General features: G+C 39.7%; 1 protein-coding gene across 3 annotated transcripts in view; it reads right to left on the bottom strand.

The window, feature by feature from the left end:
• Window positions 1-2,264: 2,264 nt before the first annotated feature.
• spire2 (spire-type actin nucleation factor 2) overlaps window positions 2,265-21,401 on the bottom strand; it is a 28,216-nt gene continuing 9,079 nt past the window's right edge. Inside the window, exons 2-15 of one of the 3 annotated variants that reach the window (XM_020642740.3) lie at window positions 18,719-18,759; window positions 17,470-17,850; window positions 16,450-16,530; window positions 16,158-16,322; window positions 15,247-15,333; window positions 14,448-14,565; window positions 12,541-12,707; window positions 11,482-11,704; window positions 9,581-9,708; window positions 8,247-8,384; window positions 8,087-8,154; window positions 7,346-7,373; window positions 6,621-6,718; window positions 2,265-3,660 (exon numbers count right to left, since the gene is read on the bottom strand). In XM_020642740.3, the coding sequence (XP_020498396.1) occupies window positions 3,294-3,660; window positions 6,621-6,718; window positions 7,346-7,373; window positions 8,087-8,154; window positions 8,247-8,384; window positions 9,581-9,708; window positions 11,482-11,704; window positions 12,541-12,707; window positions 14,448-14,565; window positions 15,247-15,333; window positions 16,158-16,322; window positions 16,450-16,530; window positions 17,470-17,850; window positions 18,719-18,759 (2,090 nt within the window). In that variant the 3' untranslated portion in view covers window positions 2,265-3,293. Of the gene's footprint in view, window positions 3,661-6,620; window positions 6,719-7,059; window positions 7,089-7,345; window positions 7,374-8,086; window positions 8,155-8,246; window positions 8,385-9,580; window positions 9,709-11,481; window positions 11,705-12,540; window positions 12,708-14,447; window positions 14,566-15,246; window positions 15,334-16,157; window positions 16,323-16,449; window positions 16,531-17,469; window positions 17,851-18,718; window positions 18,760-21,401 lie in introns of those variants that run through there. The other 2 variants (XM_029278919.2, XM_065956709.1) reach the window with 2 other exon arrangements.

The raw sequence follows: 21,401 nt of genomic DNA, 5'->3' as shown, positions 1-21,401 counted from the left end.
TGGGCCATGGGTTGGGCAACAGCTTCAAAAAGTTGTTTTCCTGAGATCCAAAAAATATATGTAATAAAAACAGTCTTTTAGGTTGCACTCAAAATTCAATGTGATGTGATTATTACAAGATGAGCTCATTCATCAAATCCCTTTTATCCCACAACAAAATATCTTCCCTTCTCTTCTGGGGCCTGATGCAGACAAGTGATTTCTTCACAGTCTGATGTGATTCTTTATGCACATGCATCATTGGGAAAGAAAACCTGCATTTTCTTCTCCTGGATTTTCTCCTCTGCACACTTGAGTAAATAAAACAACTTTTCTACACATTACACCTAAATACATTTTAAAAGTAACAAAAAGCTGCAGAGGTACACAGTGCCATAAGAGAGGTTACAACATGGCTGATTCTTCCTGTGTCTCTGTTCACCACTAGCTGAGACGTGGCAGAGTCACATCTGTGAACCTTTTGATAATTGGGCATTTTACCTCCGTTCAGTTTTCCAAAAGAGCTCAACCATTGCAGCCTGTGTGTTGGAAGAGCTCTTCTCTACATATAAAGAGACATCAAAAACAACTTACTTTTGTTTATATCCTGCATTAGTTTGAACAGGGTGGATGTAATATTAATCAGAACATTCCTTGTGTCCGTGTTGTTAACTGGAAAGATTAATGAGAAATAATTAAAATAGAAGTTATACATCTTGATCCATTTGCAAGGTTACATAACTCCTACTGTATAGGTTAAGTATTTTTTTCATTGTTGCTTCTTCTCCTAGTTAGAAAACAGGTGGTTAAAAAAAGAGGGAAGGAAAACAACAACGCATATCCCTATAGGCCTACACATTTATATAGTGGGATTGTATTACATTATTTGTACACTTATTCAAATTTCTAAATTAACTCTGTGCAGCAGAATACGATTTCTACCTACCATGCAGGATTATACTAAGATTGAACATAGATGCTTTGGGACCTGGAGCATAGAGCTTACTGTACATTGAAATATTTAGTTGGCAGCAGTGGCTGGATGCAAATAATAATTCTATAGCATTATGGCATCAGATTGAGGGACTGCACTAGAAAATATAAAATCACACACTTAATTGTCAGGCTGCTGGGTGGTGTATTGGTTTTGTGCTGTGGCCTCACAGCAAGAAGAAGATTCCTGGTTCATTTCCCTGTTGGGACAGTGGGCTTGACTGTCCGGCTTCCTCCCGCAATCCCAAGACAAATTTATTGGGTTAATTGGTGACTCTACGCTGACTGTCAGTTTGAATCGTTGTTTGTTGTTCGTCTCTATGTGTAAGCTCTGTGATTGACTGTCAACCTGTCCAGGGTGAACCCTGCCTCTCTCTCTATGGCAGCGGAGATCTTCCAGCGCCCCTTGATGCCAAACAGGGTAAGCAATATAGATAATGCATTGATATCATCTTTTAAATTTTTATCACATATAAATTGGAACAGCTTCTTTTATGGTGGAACAGGTGTGCAGTCAATGATATTCACCAAGGACCTTATTTAATCTGATGTCATTCATCTGTTTAAGGTTATTAGTCATTTTCTGTTCCCAATTGATCAGCATCTTCATGAACAGAGAAAATCTACAGAAAAATCTTGTCATAGTTCAAGCAAAGTGAACACATTTGATAACCCATAAGCTACAGTCAGACAACAGCTCACGTTACCATTCAGCTGTTTAGTAGACAATTTTACTGATAGCTAGGAGGGGGCTGACAGCTAATCTTACTGTTTAGTTGTGTTACATAAAAAGGCGAGAAGTGGTTAAATTCTACCATTATCTGTTGTCAAGCAAACAGGCTGTTAAAATGTGTTGTTTTGACTTAATGTATGGTCAGGTTTCAAAGGATCTTTACTGTTCATGTGTCTTTACAGTTGCTCTTTAATTGAGAGTAATGCAATTACAAAAACTTTCTGATGCCCCTAATTAAAACAAACACAGTAGTATGCATTTATACCAACACCCAACCTGAGCATGACATCAGAGGAAAATTGCCACGGTGTGAATATGGTGAGTTCCAAAACTGAGCATAATTTCCCTGTTGAGTTCTCTTTTACTCCAGCTTCCTCAGTTGGTTAACACATATGTGCATTGCTTTGATGAATAGAAAAAGCATAGTTTTATGTTTTTGCACAAATAAATGAAATCAAAATGATTTGTGCATCCATGCATGAAGTGCAGCAGTTTGACCTCATTGGCTGCACAGAACACAGCATGCAGAGTGAACAGCAAAAACTCAGACGCAGTAATGTTTGTGTTTGTCGTTACAATTTATTGCAGTTGGGTTTTACTTTTTGTTTACAAATCCAGAGCAGATGGCAAGCGTCTATGGGGAGTAAGAGGTGGGAGTTTCATCTGCTCACTTCAAACCAGCATCATCATGCTGCAGCAGTTTAAGGTGCAACTTCACCCCTTTACATTCACAGTGTCGCCGCTTTCATACCCCATCCAGTAGTACCTGGGACTATACAAGCATGTCTAAAATGCAAAAGAGCCTTCATTATGCAGCAGCCACTTGTTACAAATCCCTTTTTGGATAATTAAAAATAAATGTTCCTGTGTTGTGTACAAGCTTCTAACTTTACAATTCTGTTTCTGTGTCTCTAAATTACATTCATAACAAAACAAGGCAACAAGAGGGAGATAAGATGCTAAGGGTTACATGTCGACTCTATGCTGCTTTTATTCTCGTCAAACTACCACCGCCACCTCACACTCCCTCCACCTTCTCTTTCACAGTGTTTAGTCCCCCACTCACTGCTTTCTCATCCACCCTCTACCTCCTACTGCTGTAGGAGCTGCTGTGAGCAGCAGGCAGGGAAGTCATGGTGCTGCAAGTACAGCACTCAAAACTTTCAAGAGACTGGGTTGTTCAGTGCATGTGCATTATGTGTGCGTGTGTGATGTAGTTGGAAAGTAGATGATGGGTGAGGCGGTGGTGGTTCAGAATCCCTAGCTTTTTAATTTTTTTTTTTTACTAAAAGGTCTTCTATATATCATCATAAAAGCTTTATACATCAAAGCACAACCATTAAGATAATTTAAAGCTCCAACCCAGCAATCGTTTATAGAATGACCTAATTGGATTTGAAGAATTCTACCTTTCCTGTGAATGTGTGTGTGCACAGTGCAGAAGAACTACTCATTAAGTGTGTATGTATGTATGTGTATGTGTGTGTGTGTGTGTGTGTGTGTGTGTGTGTGTGTGTGTGTGTGTGTGTGTGTGTGTGTGTGTGTGAGCATGTATGAGCAGAAAGGGATAAAACATTGGCCCGACGGTTCATTGGTTCACATTGTTCGTGGTCTTGGTGTGGAGCTGAGGCGACGGAGACGACGATGACATGAGAAGCTGTTGATGACGGTGCTGGGGAGTGAGCTGGGGGTAACACTGAGGGGGAGGTGGAGGACAAGTCTCAAGCTTGGACTGTCGCTGCAGCTGTGGTCTCAGGGGAGCCGCAGGCGCAGCAGCAGCTTTGGCCTCCCTCTTGGGAGTGTTGTTGAGGATGTCCAGGCTCCGTCGGCTGGAGGAAATTACATCAGCCACGAATTTGGTGCACTCAGCACAGATGTCGCGCAGCGTGCAGCCGTGTGCGTACAGGTGGGGGAACTCCTCCTCCACTGAGCGGCGGGTTAAACTGCGCAGAGACCTGCAGATGAACAGGGTTGAAAGTCAATTTGATATAAATTCAGATAAGTAGCAATAAGTAGAGCTTACTTTTGATGCTATTAATTTTGTATTAAAATAATTCCCTGAAATGAGCTTTACTGAGCTATTTTGTTTCAGTCTGAGGATATAAGGTTTAATTGCAAGGTCATAATCGCGTGTAGAACAGAAAAAGTTGGTAGCTAAACCAGTTTTAACAATGGAACTGCTCACAGGAGGACAAGCGAGACATGCGTACAAGTCTTACATGATATTTCAGTTTTGGTGTAAAATTTGAATTCCAACCAATGTTTAAACGTGATTTTGCAGCTTCAAATTCAACATCTTTGTAGTGGTGGCATTTTAAACAGAAATATTGACTGTTCAAAGTATAAATGTGAATTTATCCTGTATGCTAATTTCAGCTTATTTAATTAAATACAACAAGATAAATGCTTTTACTTAAAAAATAACATACTGGATAGGTCATTATAGACACAACCAAAAGATTAAGGTCATCAGCTTTGATTCAATTACTGTTTTAGTGAAACCTTCTAGATCTGTCATTATTGCTGCATGGTGTGGAGGTAATGACAGGTACGAAACAGGAGTTATCGTGCTAATATACTAAATACAATCCTTCTTTCTCATTTCTCTTCACACGGGTATGAGGAGTGAGGACATTAATGACAGCTGAGTAATTATTACATAATGACTGCTTAGAGGCCTCAGAGGAGGCACAACACTGATTATATAACAATGGAAAGGGGGGTGGGTGATTGGATTGAGTAGGCAATCTGTGAGTGGTTGAGGTAAGCACACGACTGTATCTTCTTAAGTTGGAGAAGGTTAGCAGTCAGTGGCTTGAGGGAGGGGCAGGCAGATTTAAATAGATCTAACCTGTGTTCTTAACCTGGCGTGAGCAGTTGCCCTTGGCTTGGACACCTGCCACGATTGGCTGAAAGAACTGTGAGGAAACTGGGCCTGAGTATCATGAACAAGGAGTCCATCCAAATGTCAAGATAACTTTAGACCTTGGACATTACAAAGAAAATCCTAGGACTATCTCAACAACTGCAATATAGATTGCCATGACAGTCTTCATTGACATTAATGTTCCTTTACCATATAAATACTTTTTTCAATAAAAATATAGCGACAACAATTGGATGTGTTGCCATTATGTTTGGAACACAGATTCAAGCCCTACCTAGCTACCAAGGGATGCATTGTGTAAACTATAGTCATCCCCTGACTTTTCTTCTGATGTGATCATCAGGTCAGGGTTTCATTCTTCGATTAGGTTAATGCCCAAATGCTTACAATAATAATGACATTACTATCAGCCTACTTGAGTTAATCACTAGAGCTAATCATAGACTTTATATAAGAATGGGATGTAGAAAATAATGTTATCACTCATTGTTTTGTTAATTGGTTTTTGAAGGCTCAAGCTTGAGATTTTTTCCATCTTTTCAACTTTGTTGTTGTTTTTTAAGTCAGAATATTTGTCTGAGAGGGTGAGTAGTCAAGTCAAGTCAAGTTTATTTATAAAGCACTTTTTTTTTTAAATCACGTTGACCAAAGTGCTCTACAACCAAGAGAAACAATCCAATTGAAATGAAATCCCAATGAAAGATCAAGAGAGTCCACAAACAAAGATATTGAACAAAATGCAACAAGATCACAAGATCAAGGTCAACTAGAATTAATTGACATCAAAAAGGGATACGTCTTCAGCAGTGACCTAAAAATGTTGATCGACTGAGCAGATCATATGTGGATAGGATTACTGTCCCAAAATGTAAGAGCCACCACCACAAAGGCTCAATCCCCTCTTTTTTGATCTTGGGACATAGAGCAGTTGGTTTGTTGACCTTAGTGGTCTTACTGGAATATGAAAGTGTAAATCAGATTGACAAGATAGGAATGTGCTAATCCATTTAAAACCTTAAAAGTAATCAATAAAATCTTAAAATCAACCCTGTAGCAGACAGGAAGCTAATGAAGAGAGGCTAAATGGGTGTAATTCTGTCATCTTTCTTCCCAGTTAGCAGACGGCTGCAGTGTTTTGTATGATTTGGAGACGTCGCAGGGATGATGATAACATTACAAATACAAATCTTGAATCTTGAATAAGATTTTTCACACTTTGACATTTGTGGGAAGCTACAGTAGAGGGCCAAGAGTAGGTACAAGGTCATCAAAAAAAAGCTGTTGCTTACCAAATACAGTATAACAATCTTGGTCTTGTTTTCGTTCAAATTTAGAAAATTCAACTCCATCCAAATTTTAAAATCGTTCAAGAACAAAGAAGTTAAAGGGAATATTGTCTCTTTATTTCATTGATCCAAAGGGCAACAGATACAACAAAAAAGGAAAGGGGCCCAAAATGGACCCTTGCGGGACTCCACAAGTAAGTGGGGCTGTGTCCAAAGAATATTCGCCCAGGTGGACAGAGAAACTCCATCCTGTGAGATCGGACTCAAACCATTTGAGGGCAGTGCCTTTTATGCCTACACAATGCTAAAGGTGTGAGAAAAGGATCTTGGGATCCACTGTATCAAAGGCAGCTTTCAGGTATAACATCTCTAAAACAGGTCATTGTAAACTATTAACAAGGATACAAGTGTAGCAATGTGTAAATCATGCCATAGCACTGAAACTGTTTTGCCAACAGGTCAGCATGGTAGGGACTTATTGGTCACATGTATCCACAACCTTAAGCATACCCTACCCTATCATCTATTTTACTCCAAATGGGACCATTGTTGAACATCATGCTCTTTTGCAGCAGACTTGATACTATAGATTGAGATCATATCGTTAAGTCATTAAGAGCATAAGGAAAGAAATCAATGGAGTGGATTTATTTTTATATAGACACCTATGCATTCACACTTACAATCTGTGAAGTTGTCCCCTACTGACCTCAAATGGGTTTAATAACATACTTAAACTCACTTATAGACTTGGCTTTTGTGCCCATGGCTCTTTGGAGTGCTGTGGAAGCCGACAGTGTACACAGGAATATGGGCCATCTTCTTTGATGGGATCTTCATCTTCATAAAGGAGAAGAAACATCATAGGGGAAAAACAATAAGATAGAAAAAAATGAGAAAGTGTTATTAAAGCATACACAGGGGACAAATATTCTTTAAACCAGTATTTATAAAGTTTTAATCAATACAAACACAAAAACACTAAGAACTCCACACTTAAACACCACATAATCATGACCGTTAAATGTCACAGACAACAAAGACCGAACTCAATTAATGTTACAACAATGTACTGTAGCACAACACCCCAACAAACAACAACAACAACACACAAATTATTTAGAAATCACATACACACAAAAAAATGCACAAAATCCAGACAGCCTAAACGTCAAACCTACAGAGCACAGACCCACACATCCAACACAGCCTGGGACCGCGGCAACAAATCAAAACCAACAAAAGAACAACAGAAGAGGACGTTAACAGGAATACCAGCCACTTCAGTGGTTGGTTAACTTCCCAAACAAAACAATACGTGAACAGGAGTTTCAACATCCACATCCAAATACATTCTTGGTATCATTTTGCAAAGCAATAAAAAAGCAAAGTAATCACTGACACATATTTAATCATAACACAATTGCTTTGGATGAATCAATATAACTCAAAATATGGTTTCATTACCTTTGCACTGCAGGAGCCGCAGACAGATCTGTGAGAGAAATTAATGTAGGTTTATTTTTGTGCTTTTTGTGCTTTTATTGTGGAGACAGGACAGTGGATAGAGTTGGAAATCAGGGACAGGGAGTGTGGGGAATAACATGCGGGAAAGGAGCCACAGATTGGATTTGAACCTGGGCCGCCAATTTGACTACAACCTCTGTGCATTGGGCATTACAGATACATTTGGGGGGGGGGGGGGGGGGGGAAACGACAAATCAGGAGTGAGTGTGTGTGAGTTTTAATAGTGACTACTAAAATTCAAATAAAGCCATAAAGTGGTTTGCTTCAAGGGAAACGTTTCTTTCTGTGTTCATATTTTACAGTTTTGGCTGCCATGTTTATGGAGACAGTAGCAGTAATACTTGTAATTACACTGAACTCACTAAGTTAAAAAGGGACACATGGGCTCAATGTGTTCATATTTTAGGGTCTACATGATGAAAAGTTACAAAACACTTCAGAATGTCTCTAGTAAATTGCTTCAGTCAGCAGCAGGTAAACAGGTATGAGATAGTTTTTTTCGGCAAATGGAGTAAACCAAAAAACTCTCACTGATTATTCTCTACAAGTGATTATTACAACATAACCGCTAGGCTATCCAGCACGCCATTAAATAGGTAATAAAAATTCAAGCATTTCCTTTAAAAGAAACCTAATCTTTCAAAAATTCCAAATAGGTTCAATAACAAAATTATGTGATACCTTTTACATAATAAGCAGGTAGATGGCCATGACAAGAGAGGGAATTTCACCCTGCAGCAGCAGCAAACCTGACAAAAAACACACAAACCTGGTGAATAAATGTATTCATAGTAAACATAGCACAGAAAGAGCAGCAATGAGGGAAGATCCGCTATGTTACCTTTCCCCTCTTTAGGTTATTGTAGAGTTCTTTGCTCTGAAGGAACTTCTCCATCTCTGCTTTGACCAACACTCTGCGCACATTGATGACCTCATCCACCGTTAAGGCAAGACTCTCCACAGGGTGGCTGAACTCCTCCTGAACATACAAGACAGCAGAAGAAGAGAAAATCTCCAAACTGTCAGTCAGTCCATCCATTGTTTACTGTAGACTCTGCAGTTTGCCTCAGCTCCTCTGACCATTTAGCATCTTTCATCTCATCGTTTCTTTGCCATAAGGTTTCTGTTTAAGTTGAATATTTCGCTGCATAAAATAGTTTTCCTGTATTTTTTTAAACTAGGCTATTTTCTTTTTACATAAATGAGACTGTTAAATTTAACAATTGATTCATTAAAAGTCTAATAGGTACACATATTTTTGATTTGATGCAGTGGATGGCTTCAGACAGCAGCCGAGGAACATGCTTTCATGTGATCTTTGTGGGCAAATATGCCTGATCAAAGCACATCTGCTAAAAGTTCCTACTGTTGCCACTGCTCAGCTAAAATTGTTATTCTAAATGTCTGACAACATTACTGAAAGAACACCTGAACCGGTGAAACTTTATTCTTAAGTAAGGAGCTTTTTGTTTAAATCCATCTCTTATATTTCTCTGAAACCACAATACTCCATTGACAAACATTTGACCCTGAATAGGTAAGTTTGCAGCCATTACAACCCATCTCAAGAAGTGATCTATTTGGGCAGGTGAAATGGTCTAGTGGGGCAGTTCTACAAAATTTTGACCTATAAGTCATGACACATGTTTTCAGATACTAGAATTCCCCTCCAAAAGTCGTTGTAGATGAAGTGATGTGACTGAAAGCTCTAAAAAAGTTACAACAAGGATTGATGACTGCTTTTTTTCAAAGTCGTTTTTTAAGCCAACATAGAATGCCCTAAAAAACACAGACATAAGTCCAAATCATAAAGAAAGGCACATTTACTGAAAATCATGATCATGTAATTTGACTGAACACGCGACTGAGGATAAAAGACAATTATTTAAACTAAGTGACTTTGCCCAATGAATACGTTTTTCTTATCTCTTAATAATAGAATAAAATCAACCTTCAAGTTCTGTCTATTGACAAATGTTTCTGGAAATTCAAAGAATTATTTGTATGCAATTAAATTGAAATACTCTTACTACCAAATTATTTATGTGTTTAGGGAAACTTCTTTCCCAAAGACTTATTCATTGATGAAACTGACAAGGTGAATGTTGTTGCTGCATTATCAGCAGGACTGCGGACATTTCACACTGAGCTAAACAAGCCCCAACGCAAACTCACCATCCACTGGTTCTTGTCTTCAGCTCTGGAGCCTGACCTTGTTTCTGACGGCTCAGTGGTCTCATCGACTGAACTCAGCGACAGTCGGGCCGGAGAGGGCGGCACCCAGCCGTGAACTGGGAAGGAAGCTGGGGAGAAGGAGAAGTGGTTGAAAATGTAGGAAGAATTTAGAGTTTAATAGAAGGACCAAACACAATCAAATCAAAGTAGGACAGAATCAGAAAGTGAACGAGAGAAATCCACAAATCCCAGTCTAACAAGTCCATAAATTACTCATCAGACTCTTTCATTCAGCTGTGTCTCAGATCTCAGCATGCCTGTCAGTCGACCCTCACACTGCCATGTATTATTCATCTGTTTTCAGTGGAGATATTGAGCCCATGCTACTCCATCTGTAACTTAGATCACTGTGAGAGGTAGATCTAAAAGAGGAGCTCAGCAGAGGCTCTGACGGAGGTGGTGGTGGTGGGGGGCGGGAGGTGGAGAGGGGGGGGGGGGGGTTAAAAGAGAACACACACGGTGCCTCTTCCATCCTGCAAATGGAAGGTGTCAATTTGGCTCTAATGGAAAGTAAACAGACTGAGAGGAAGGTGGGTAAACATCATTAGCACACATAATTTGGATCAGCTGTTGATGGCAGCTTACAGGCTTACACTCTCACAATGAAGACAAGGGAGCCCCCTGTAGGCAAAGTCCTGAACTACAACATAAATCTCCATCAAGATATGATGGTCTAAACTTTAAAGCTTGTGGTGTGCAGCTGTGTGGATCAGCTTGCAGCAGGAACGGATTCAAGTTTGCACTGTTTCCCAAACAATCATCTCTGGATATGGATGGCCGGGCTGCTAAAGCAAGAATCATGGACATCAGACAATTTACCTCCTCCCCGTGGCTAATCCATTAGCTTTACTGGGTTACACTTTATCAGCACATCTTTGTATTTGATTAGAATCCATCACAACACTCCCAACAGCTTGATGGCAGATAAAGCTCCTGCCAAGTCCCTGTCAGCAAGGTTGTTAGGATTTGATCACAGTGGACTCTTATTTCAGCACGTTAACAGTAATTTAATGAGGTTAGTGCTGAGATATACCTGAGGTTTGAGATTGAATCGGTGGGGACAAAGTCTTAACAACAAATGAATCATTCATTGCCTTGAAAGGAGAACTTAAACCCTGAAAAATATTCTCTTTTCAATAAAATAAAAAATCAATTGGTAAAAGTGGTACAAAAGATTACAGTATGTTACATTTTAATTTCCTAGTATAAAATCACTGATACAGCCGCTACCTGCTTAATACGGTTATGAGGACCATGAGTATGATTTTGCACTATGTAAAAATATCCAAATCACTAATCCATAAATGGAGGACAAAAATAGTGTCTGTGGAGACTGCAGAAAGTAGTTAAACTGGCACTCTGTCTCCCTCTGTGGGAGGACAGTTAAAACTGCAAGCAGTGTGAATCATCTGCCACAGAAGGTGACTGTCTGCAGCTTTTCATGCAAAATAAAAACATGACAGCAGCTGATCCCAATGAATGTTCATTTCAGCAACAAACTCACTCTAAAATTAATTAGATGAAATTGTAGTCTCAGTAGTTGTTTTAGAAAGGTTGCCAATATATTGATAAGTCATCAACCAGCATCACATTAATGTGTTGAGCAATAACACACACTGTGCATAAGGTTTCTCAAGAGTAAAGACATGACACAGAAAAGACACTGTGGAAATTCAAGAAAGCTGGAAAAGCCACAGACTATGATACCATAATGTCATATTTTTATCTTCATACCTATGCTATGTGTAATTGGACATATTCACATGATCAATAAAAGAGTGAAGAGTAGGAAGTGGCTTCATTAAGTGGAGAATCAGTAGCACAATCATGTACAAACTGACCTCTGTGGTAAGGAGGCGGCCCAGCTCCAGTCAGAGTCCTGGACCGAGGCCTTTCGCCCCTCAGCATGACCCCACCGCCCAGCTGGGACGACTCAGAGAGCGAGGGAAGCATCTCACCACGGAGCAGGGCCAGGTCGTGCTCTGAGAAGGAGCGATCTCTTTTTAGAGGTGTGGGCGAGCTCTCAGCCCTCCTCGAGTCGCTGTTGTCTGGAGACTCCTCCTCCTAAAGAGGGGGAAGAAGGGGAATGGGATGTAAAAAAAAAAAAAAGATGGATCAAATATTGTGTGTATATTGTCATATTGGGCATATTTGTCTTGAACAACTCCCTCCAAGCAAGGCAAATAAAGTTGCTGGTGTATTTTCTAATGGCCAATAATGATACCAGAGTAAAGAAGCACTTTGTCTGAAGTTAAAGCCCACAATTCACTATTTTAATTAAGTTAATCTCAAAAACCTCAAAGTACCTGAAAGTATATATAATAACATACCATCAGTATATAACTGTAATTCAATTATTTCAGCATTAATGTTGCAGCTGTTCATGTGCAGTGACCATAGTGGAGAAATAAACAGCTGTTTTATAAGACTCACAGGAAAATATTTGTTTAAAGGTATTAAAAAAGGTAGTAGAGAATAAAGGGGAGAAAATGAGCTCTACCTATGCTGCATATTAAACCTGGATTATAACTTTATAATCCAGTTTTCACACTATGCTCAAATTAAGAAAAAGAACAAGATATTGAAACTAAGTTGAAAAAAAGTAAACATGCTGTCACCCTGGACTGAGCAGGAGTTAGTTTTGACTGCCGCTTTTATACAGCACAAGGAGGAAGACATCAAGTTTTGATTTCCCGAAGTTATTGAGTGTAAAATAGAGAAGAGGATTCTCTCAATCAATGTTCCCTTTCCAGCACTGTGCTATCCTCCATCAGCATACAGGCATCTCAACCCTCTGAAAGTGGAGCACTGAGTCTCTGCTGCTTCTGCAGATCAGCCCTGTGAGACAGCAACAATGAGTCCAATGATTCCTCTACTAATATCTCAGCGTCTGGCCTCACCTCAGATATGTTCATCTCTTCCATCTCGGCCAGAGTGGGAGCCTTGAGCAGTACACGAGGGCGGGACGGTAAGCGTGATCCAAGTTCAGACACAGACAGGTCGATGCATGAGGTGGATTTGACATCACAAGGACAAGTTTGAGCCAGGCAGGGCAGAGAGCCAAACGCTGAGGGAGGAGAAACACAACAAGAACAGAGAAACTGAGAGAGGGCAGTGATTCCATGATGTACCATAGATAGATAGGAACTTCATTAATCCCTTGGAAACGTTCACTCAGGGAAATTTAGAATGTGCAGCATTTTACCATCAACAAGATATAACCACACCTCTGTTCATAATAATTGTACTCAAGCAAACAACTTTGGACTGCATTGCCCTTACAGTTTTACCACTGTATTAAATGTTGTTTTGAGTAGCACTGGGCTCCTTATGGGAGACTGTTAAGTTTTATAGCATGAGGAGCGCCTCTTTCAGTGCAACCAGAACTCAAAGGTTCACTTATTACTTTTTCTATAGTAACAAATTGTAGCATTGTCCAATCAATTTGACAATTTCACACCAAGTTTATCACTTGATTTGGATTCACCTCGTACCAAGACACAGCAAACAGAAAAAGTTAATGACGAGATGGATAGTAGCTAAAGAGACAAAAACAATTCTCAAAGCTTCAAAGAAAGCGTACATACAGTTGAGTGTGAGTTTGACCTGTGTGTCAATGTGTTTATTTGCTTTGGTTTAACAGAACTTGGCACATCGCTCCATTTGGAAGAGAAAAAAAACGTTTATTAAATGCATATTTTATCATTCCTTGTAAAATACAGATTGTTTTTGTTTAAAAAATATAGATAAACTTAACTGAAGAGCTTTTTCTCTTTTTACGTAAGCTGTGATATACAGAACAAAGTAAGCACAGGTGTTATGAGTTTATATTAACCTGTGCAAAAATGATCTCATGATGTCAAACTGTTTTTCAACTCACAGCACATTTGACAGTTTTAAAAACACAACATAATGTATGATTATGAATGCCCTATGCCCTAAAAGAGGAAATAAACACAATTCTTGTTGTTTATTTTTTACCTCTAAAAACAAGCTGGACGGCTTAAGTGCCTTTCTCATTTATATTTGGAGGTATGCTGCCTATAAAAACAAAGACTTTAACATGACTGAAAAGTCAGTCCCTCTAATATTAGAAGAAAGATTATTTCTAGTCCTCACAAACAACATCACTTTAAAAACACAGCAACTTGTCCACTCCGCGTTGTGTTGGCTCAGTGTGTTTTGTGACCTCACTGCACACATCCTGAAGCACATTGACCTTGATCCTTAAATAGCTGGTCAGTAATTATGTAAATCAATACAACCATTAAAATACTCTTATCACAGTCTAAGTTGGAAACTGTAGTATGACTTCAGTTTGACCCTCACAGGCACCTGTACAGAGTGTAAAGAATACAGCATCAGCCGTGTAGTCATTATTTATCAGAGTTCGTTCACCTTCAGTAGAACCATTCATCTCTATATTAAAGCTGTTCTTTGACCACAGTTTGCCCTCTATAAGTTATCCACTGTGAGTAAGGGATGGACACAATAACTGTAGCTCTGAAAGAAGCTTGTGTACTTTGAAGCTACAATATGGAACAAATGTTTGCACCTACTCATTTTGTTAAGGGGCAGCCAATGGGAAAAACTTCTACACTTGACGGAACAATGGTCCATCCCTTACTTACTAAGTGACACGTGGCCTGGCGAAAAGCATATGTAATAAACTTCATCCATTAATGTACTTTTAGATTGATCGAGAAAAGTTTTGCCTTTTAGACTGACAGATGTAAGCATTTCTTGTACAGTAATGGTTCTTTTAAGAATTCTCTTGAGAAACAGTGTTGATTGATCGTCCACTCACGTCTGGAGCCAGAGGGGTCCACAGGCCGGAGTTTTCTTTCCTGCTTTATTCCAGCCAGGACCAGGTCATGGAGGGACTTCTTCTGTGGGGGAGGAGGAGGGAGGCTGCGCTCTGAAACCTAACGAGGAGAATAATAAGAACACATCCATATTTCAGGGAAATCTGAAAGAGATGAAAACCTTGTTCATGGTCGATTTTTAAATCCTCTCCAGTGTTTTTAGCCTGTGTCTCTATGACAGAGATTAAAACATCAAAAGGGACCCTTAGTAGCAATAGATCAGATGAAAACAAAACATTATTGATTGAGTGACCAATCGGGTACCCCGTGCACAAATGGTCACATGACCTATCATTACAATAAATATTATTCAGGGTCACAGACTTAAATGAAAACTATAGTGTACAAACATAACAAATTCATCCACGTAGTCCAAAGTATATCAAAAAGTACAACTGCTATTAGTCAGCACGCTCACAGCTATCTATGCTAATGCTGCAGGATACGTTATACTGAGGTTCAGTCAGGGAACAACTGTGCCAAGGTCAAAGAGGTAGTTACATTTTTATTAACTCAAATTTCACATTTACAGACAAAATCTTATTTAACACTATTCTGTTTGAATCATATCTTTGTTTACAGTCTTAAATTATCCTTCTGTATAAAACTCAAAGCAGTGGTTTTCTGTTCATACTGAAACAAATACTTTTGCACTTGTATGTCCATTCAGCTCACTGCTGTAGTGAACACACAGTAAAGTAAGTTACTTAACCACACTTACTGGTTTAAGTGGACACTTACTGGTTTAAGTGGGGGTCGTGATCTAATGAAATCCAGAATCATTTCATGAGCATTTCTCTTCACTCTGGTGGGAATGTCCCCGTCTACCTGCGTAAGACAAAAAAATACAACACTAGAATTGAGTCATGTGGGTATAAGAGCGACCACTGCCAGAACAACAGAAGGCTGAGAGAAGCCTTCATTAATATGGTTAATATTCATTAATAGAGGCTGAATTATGTATCTGGCTTGAGGTGCCACATACAACATTTCTTCTGCAAAAAATCCTGGACTTTAGTATGTGGTGCATTAGAGAGACTAAAAAAATAGGGCTTAATGCCTTTATATGACCAACAGGAGCCTCAGTAGACAAACCACTGTGAGGCTCTTTTAACAGGTCATCCATAACAATCCACTGATAAATAACAAATGTGTAACCACCACTATTTCTTTGATTTATTGTTACGTCTTCCATATTTACATGTTTCATTTATAACATGTTCTTAGAATAGACCTGTAAATGTTTTGTTGTTGTTCTGTTTCCTAACCCTTAACACATTAATAACAATTGTTTTGATTTTCACTAGCTGACAATGTCAAATCCTTAATAACATCGGTATGGACACCTGATACTGAAATTATGACAACCACCATGGCAGCAATATGTCCGATGTGTCCTTGGGCAAGACACTTAACCCCGAATTGCTCCCCATGCTTCGGTGGTGTTGTATGAATGAGATTAGCTACTTCTGATGGATGATACTACATAGCGATCACTACCATCAGTGTGTGAAAGGGTGTGAATGGGTGGGTGTGACATGCGGTGTAAAAGCGTTTTGAATAGTCGGAAGACTAGAAAAGCGCTATATAAGCTCAAGTTCATTTACCATTTACTAATGCCTTGGTGTTTAAATCAGAGACTCGTGGCTCACCATAACTTTGCGCAGCTGGAACTTGCGAGTTCGTATGTCCTGCATCAGCATCTCAAAGGGAGTGAGGCTGAACTCTGTGGGCAGTGAGTTGAATGGCTGCTCCTGCACCTTCTTCAGCTTCACTCCCTGCCGGAGCTCCTTCATCAGCTGCACCCACAGCCGAGCCTGGCATGGAAACAACAACAGGCACATCTGCATGAGCCAACATCACAGCCCTTCCTTCTTCTGTCACACACACAAATAGCTGTATTGTTCTTCCTGTCACACTGTGGCCTCGCTCTCTTCATCTCACCCAGTCATGGTGTTTCAGTGCGTCCAGCTCGGCTGTCGATCCGTCCACCAAAACTTCCTTTGTTGAGATTTTCTTCAGCATCTGTGCAACAAAAAGCAAGAGTGCATTGTTTTAACTGTGTAATTTAACAGCACATTGGTAGACGTTTCAAGTATTAGGGATTTTGTTGAGACTCGAGTACAGTAAAGGCAGTACAGTGACGGTTGTTATGTTTCTCTACCCGACTCGTTACCAAGGTTACATGCATATACATAACCTTCTGCTAATGAAGGCCACTTTGTGTAGAAACTATTGTAACAACCTAACATTACATTAACAATAATCTAAAGTTTCTAACAATCAGCCCATCATTTACATTTACACACCATGTTTCTGTGCTATATAATGTAGACTCTGCCAGCTTTTTCTGCATGCACAAATGTTAAAAGATAGTTTTCCAGACGATACAGTTTTCTAAGGGAAGCTGACATTCTAGGAGGTTGAGATCCAGAAAGAAACGGTGGAGGCGGTTGCATTGTTTTTTTTTTATCTGTCTCTGCTGTGTAGCATGAAAACAGGAATATTAATGCAGGACTGTATTAGTATTTCAAATCAAAGTGCATGCAGCCATTGAGGTGCAGGCCTCTGGAGGCAGAAATGTACTGAAAAAGATTAAAGCAGGTCATACCATCCTTTTATATTTTTCTTCAAGGTTGAAAGCTACATTAGCCGTTTTGGGACTGCAGGAACTTTTTCATAGTTCTAGGAACTGTTGAAACCTTCCCCCATTTTTAATGATTCCGCATTGCAGGAGCTATGAACGTTTTTTAGTTCCTAGAACCCCACTGAGAGGAACCATTTTTCAGCTCCTGCTTCAGAGTAGGTACCATGGCGGAGCGAATGCAGACAGAAAAAAAGTGAGGGAACTCCCTAGTCTTCAAAAAGTCCCCAGAACTGTTTGGTCTGATAACACCTATTGTTAGAATCAGGTTTTCCTGTTTAAGTATTCAAAGTTAAAACAGACATTATAAACGAACTTACCTCCTTAGCATCTCTGATCTTAAAAAGGAAGGTCTGTAGCTCAAGAGTCTCCAAAAACAGAGCCCTGCACACGGCCTGGTAGTGCTCCGGGGCCAAGCTGGGGTTTGCCAGCCGAGACGCACAAAGCGTCATCACTTTGCGGAACGTAAACACTGGCCTTCTGGCTCCCTCTTGCTCATCCTCCTCCTCCTCTTCCTCCTCTTCTTGGCCGCTGTAGCCCTCATCTGTTGTACTGTTCCTGATGTCACCTTTTTCAGCCTGGTCCCCGCCAGCCATGCGTTCGATGAGGCGCTCCAGCTGTGGGCTGAGCTCCCGCTCTTCGCTGTCGTCCAGCCCCCAGTCCAGAGCTTGGTAGATGGCCACGCCCAGCGACTGCACGACCTGGAGGGACGACGAACCACAACAACGCAAGGATTGGATTTTGTCACTACGTTTTCTTACTTACTAAGGGCGACTCGTGAAGCCAATACCAAATTTAATACAACTTAATTCCAAAGACAATCAAGTCTCCCATGTCTACTGTCAAAATTATGGCTAACTATATTCTGCAGACATAAAATACAAAGCATTTCCAATTATACAAATTTACTGGGAAAATAATAGCCCTCATACATACAGTAATAGGAACAATGACACGGATAACTAGTCTGGTGTTCATAATAGGGATTTTTGACCTGGAATGAAAATAACTCTTTTCATATGGTTTATGCACCAATATGGATCTTGACGGTTCCCAGAATACTGCATTCTTATAACTTTATAAAAGGAATTTGTAACATTATTATACCATGTCATGAGCTCTGGCATGGAGCTGCACCACCTGCACAACTGTGATGCATCTCTAAGTTTCTCCAAGCATTATTTATATACCAGGATAAAGGTTCTGTTAGGAACGTCAGCCCGCATGGTCATGAATATATCTGTGTTAGAGCCACATTGGCTGATAATATTGGCCATCAAATATATCAGCTGGGCTCTACAAAATGAGAAACTTAGAAGTCAAACTCAGATCGCGTGCCAATGTTATCAGGAATCACACAACCAGAAAAAATGAAGGTTGTCATTTACTTAGAAACTGAAAAAATGAATGTAAAAAAGTCAGCACATCTGGTGAGCTTGACTCAAGACTTTGTACGGTATACATGTACTAGCTTTATTTGACAATAGTTTGTACTCGATTTATTTCTCAAGATAAACAACACATCAGAGTCAATAAACAAGAGGGTTGTGTCTCTTTCTTCTTTCTCACCTGACTCTCGGCAGTAGTTGAAGGAGAGCCATCAGTGTCATCTGAAGAGACAAAGAGAGACACAAACAACTTAAGGGAGTTCAAAATGATATTATAAGACCTTTAAATTAAACATCAAAATGCATCTAAACATATTCAGAGAAGAGTCTATGATAAGAACTGAAAACGCTTTTGAAGCACTTTGGGCTGCATGATTGAATGAATGAAAGGTGCTGTATAAATAAAGTTCAGTTGACAATCTAAACATTTATTACGAGCTTATTTGATGATTGATTATCAATTTGCTTTTTTTTTGTACGTTTTAATCAACATTAACCCCTGTTAAATGAAGATGTATTCTTCTCATCTTCTTTTGTTGTTTTCTTTTTTTGAAACTTAAATCCTGCCATCTTAGCCAGGACTCACTTTTTAAAAAAGAGATTTTATCTTCCTGGTAAAATCATTTAAATTCATACAGTGGGAGACATTGAACAAATTATAAAAATAATCAAAATACATCCTTTATACTGAAGAATAGATTGTTTTATGTCAAGCAGATCTACATTTCTTTCTGGATCTGCCTCATAGTTTTTGATATTTTTCACATGAAAGAAGTTCGAAAAAGAGATGCCAGTTATTTTTGGGGATATTAAACTGGATTTCTAATTTTTAAAACAGTCTTCTTTCCTCCAGTTGCTAGAAAGTTGTGAAATATTTGACAGATTATTGTAACTATACTGTGACGCCCCTGCTGCTTGCTTGTTTGCTTGTTTTGCAGGCTGTCTGTGTGTTTCAGGTGCCAGTAGGTGTGGCTGGGTCATCATGAAATGAGAACACCTTGGTCGGGTGTTCCCAATCCATAAGAGAAGGCCCCGTGTCCTCATCGGAGGGAGAATAAAAGACAGAGAGAAGCTTTTCTTCAGTTTAGCCACCCTGCTCTTGCCTTTTGTTTGACTTTCCACACGACATCAGTCCTTCACTCTCACATACACCCTTAACCAACTGATTAACTGACATCCACATCTCCTAATGTTTGTTACATCGAATAATTTTACTTCAGTTTAAATAATTGTAACATATTTTTGGGAGTAACTCCTCGTCTCCTCTCGTCATTTGTTCCTGGTTTTGAGCCGGTCATGACAATATGAATTGGAAGATTTTACTTCAATAATTTGTGTCTTAACCTGTCATGATATGCTCCAGAAGGTTATTCTGTCGAGCAGTTCCAGCCTTGTAAGATCTCTGATAACACTGGTTTCTTATCAGTTTATCAAAGCCCTAAAAACCACACCAGCGAGGAGATAAAAACAGGTGCGACTTTATGGGGAACTCCCATATTTTAAAATCTGTGTCTTATTTCTGCCGGAGAAATACAACACTTTTTCTCGTTTATTCATAATATCTGAAACGGTGTGAAACAAGGGCCCATATGAAAAAAAAGAAGAAGAAAATACTTGAATAATCTTGAGTTGTTTGTGCTTCTCTGACTTTTAGGATTTTCTCCTAAATTAAACTTTTAACAAACAGATGGCTCCCTCTGCAGTATGTCAGGAATAGAGATTCATGATTCATATTAAATTTGATTCCTCCCCTTATGTGTTTGGAGATAAATACAGAGTAGAAATGTTGCCAGAGGCAGCTTTAAACAAGCTGGGTGATTAGTCAGAGATCTATGTGAAGAAAACTCAATATGTGATGAACTTTATAATTACAATAAAAACAAAGTAAGTCTGCTTTCAATCTACTTTACATTCAACCTTATGTGTTTGTCCACATGTCCTGATTCATAACTCGACATGCATTATTGTGTTGTCTGGTTTGATATGACTTTGTGACTGTGTTCATGTGTGTGTTGTGAGAGAGTAAAAAAAGCTTGCTCTCCCAAGCTCAGATGTCAGTAATGACACCCGAGAGGCCTGAAAGCCCTCGGTCAGCAGCTCTCACTGCAGAGAAATACGAGAGCAGACGGACAAGAGACGCAGACAAAGACAGAGAGACAGAGAGAGAGAGAGAGAGACAGAGAGACAGAGAGAGAGACAGAGAGACAGAGAGAGACAGAGAGACAGAGAGAGAGAGAGAGAGACAGAGAGACAGAGAGACAGAGAGACAGAGAGAGACAGAGAGAGACAGAGAGAGAGAGAGAGAGACAGAGAGAGAGACAGAGAGAGACAGAGAGAGCTTGTGGAAACATCGGGAAGAGAGAGAGTGATGAAAGAGGGAGAGAGAGATCAGCAGAAAAAAAAGATAAAAGGGGGGGGGAGTGGAGGTGTGGATATGAGGGTCAGCCTGCCACAGCATCCTCTCCTGTCAACAACAAAGTGCTGAGAACAGGACATGAGCATCACTGTGCTCCCTATGTGAACACAGACGCTGCTTCAGTCTGCAACAAAAGGCAGCAACTGACACTGAAGGAGGGCAAAGAAATGCTCTATTATGATGCCCCACATACACCCCCATCCCCCCCCCCCCTCCTCCTCCTCCTCAGGAGTATGCTAACATGAACCCTTTCAAACCTGTCAGACAGGTTCAAATAATACCTTCGTCAGTTTCCCACAGTTACAGGTCAGTGGACACAAAGGAGGCAAGGATCTGCATCCAAAGCACTCCGAGAGCCCTGAAGCTTAAATCTTAGAAAACACAACAACAATGTTGTCTGTATGGACGGAGATTTTAACACCTTTTTTTTATACATATTGCTTTTTAT

The sequence above is a fragment of the Labrus bergylta genome, chromosome 7 (assembly GCF_963930695.1).
Source record: "Labrus bergylta chromosome 7, fLabBer1.1, whole genome shotgun sequence".
Lineage (NCBI taxonomy): Eukaryota > Metazoa > Chordata > Actinopteri > Labriformes > Labridae > Labrus > Labrus bergylta.
Note: the sequence above shows the minus strand (reverse complement) of the source record. Positions and strands in the feature narration are given on the sequence as shown.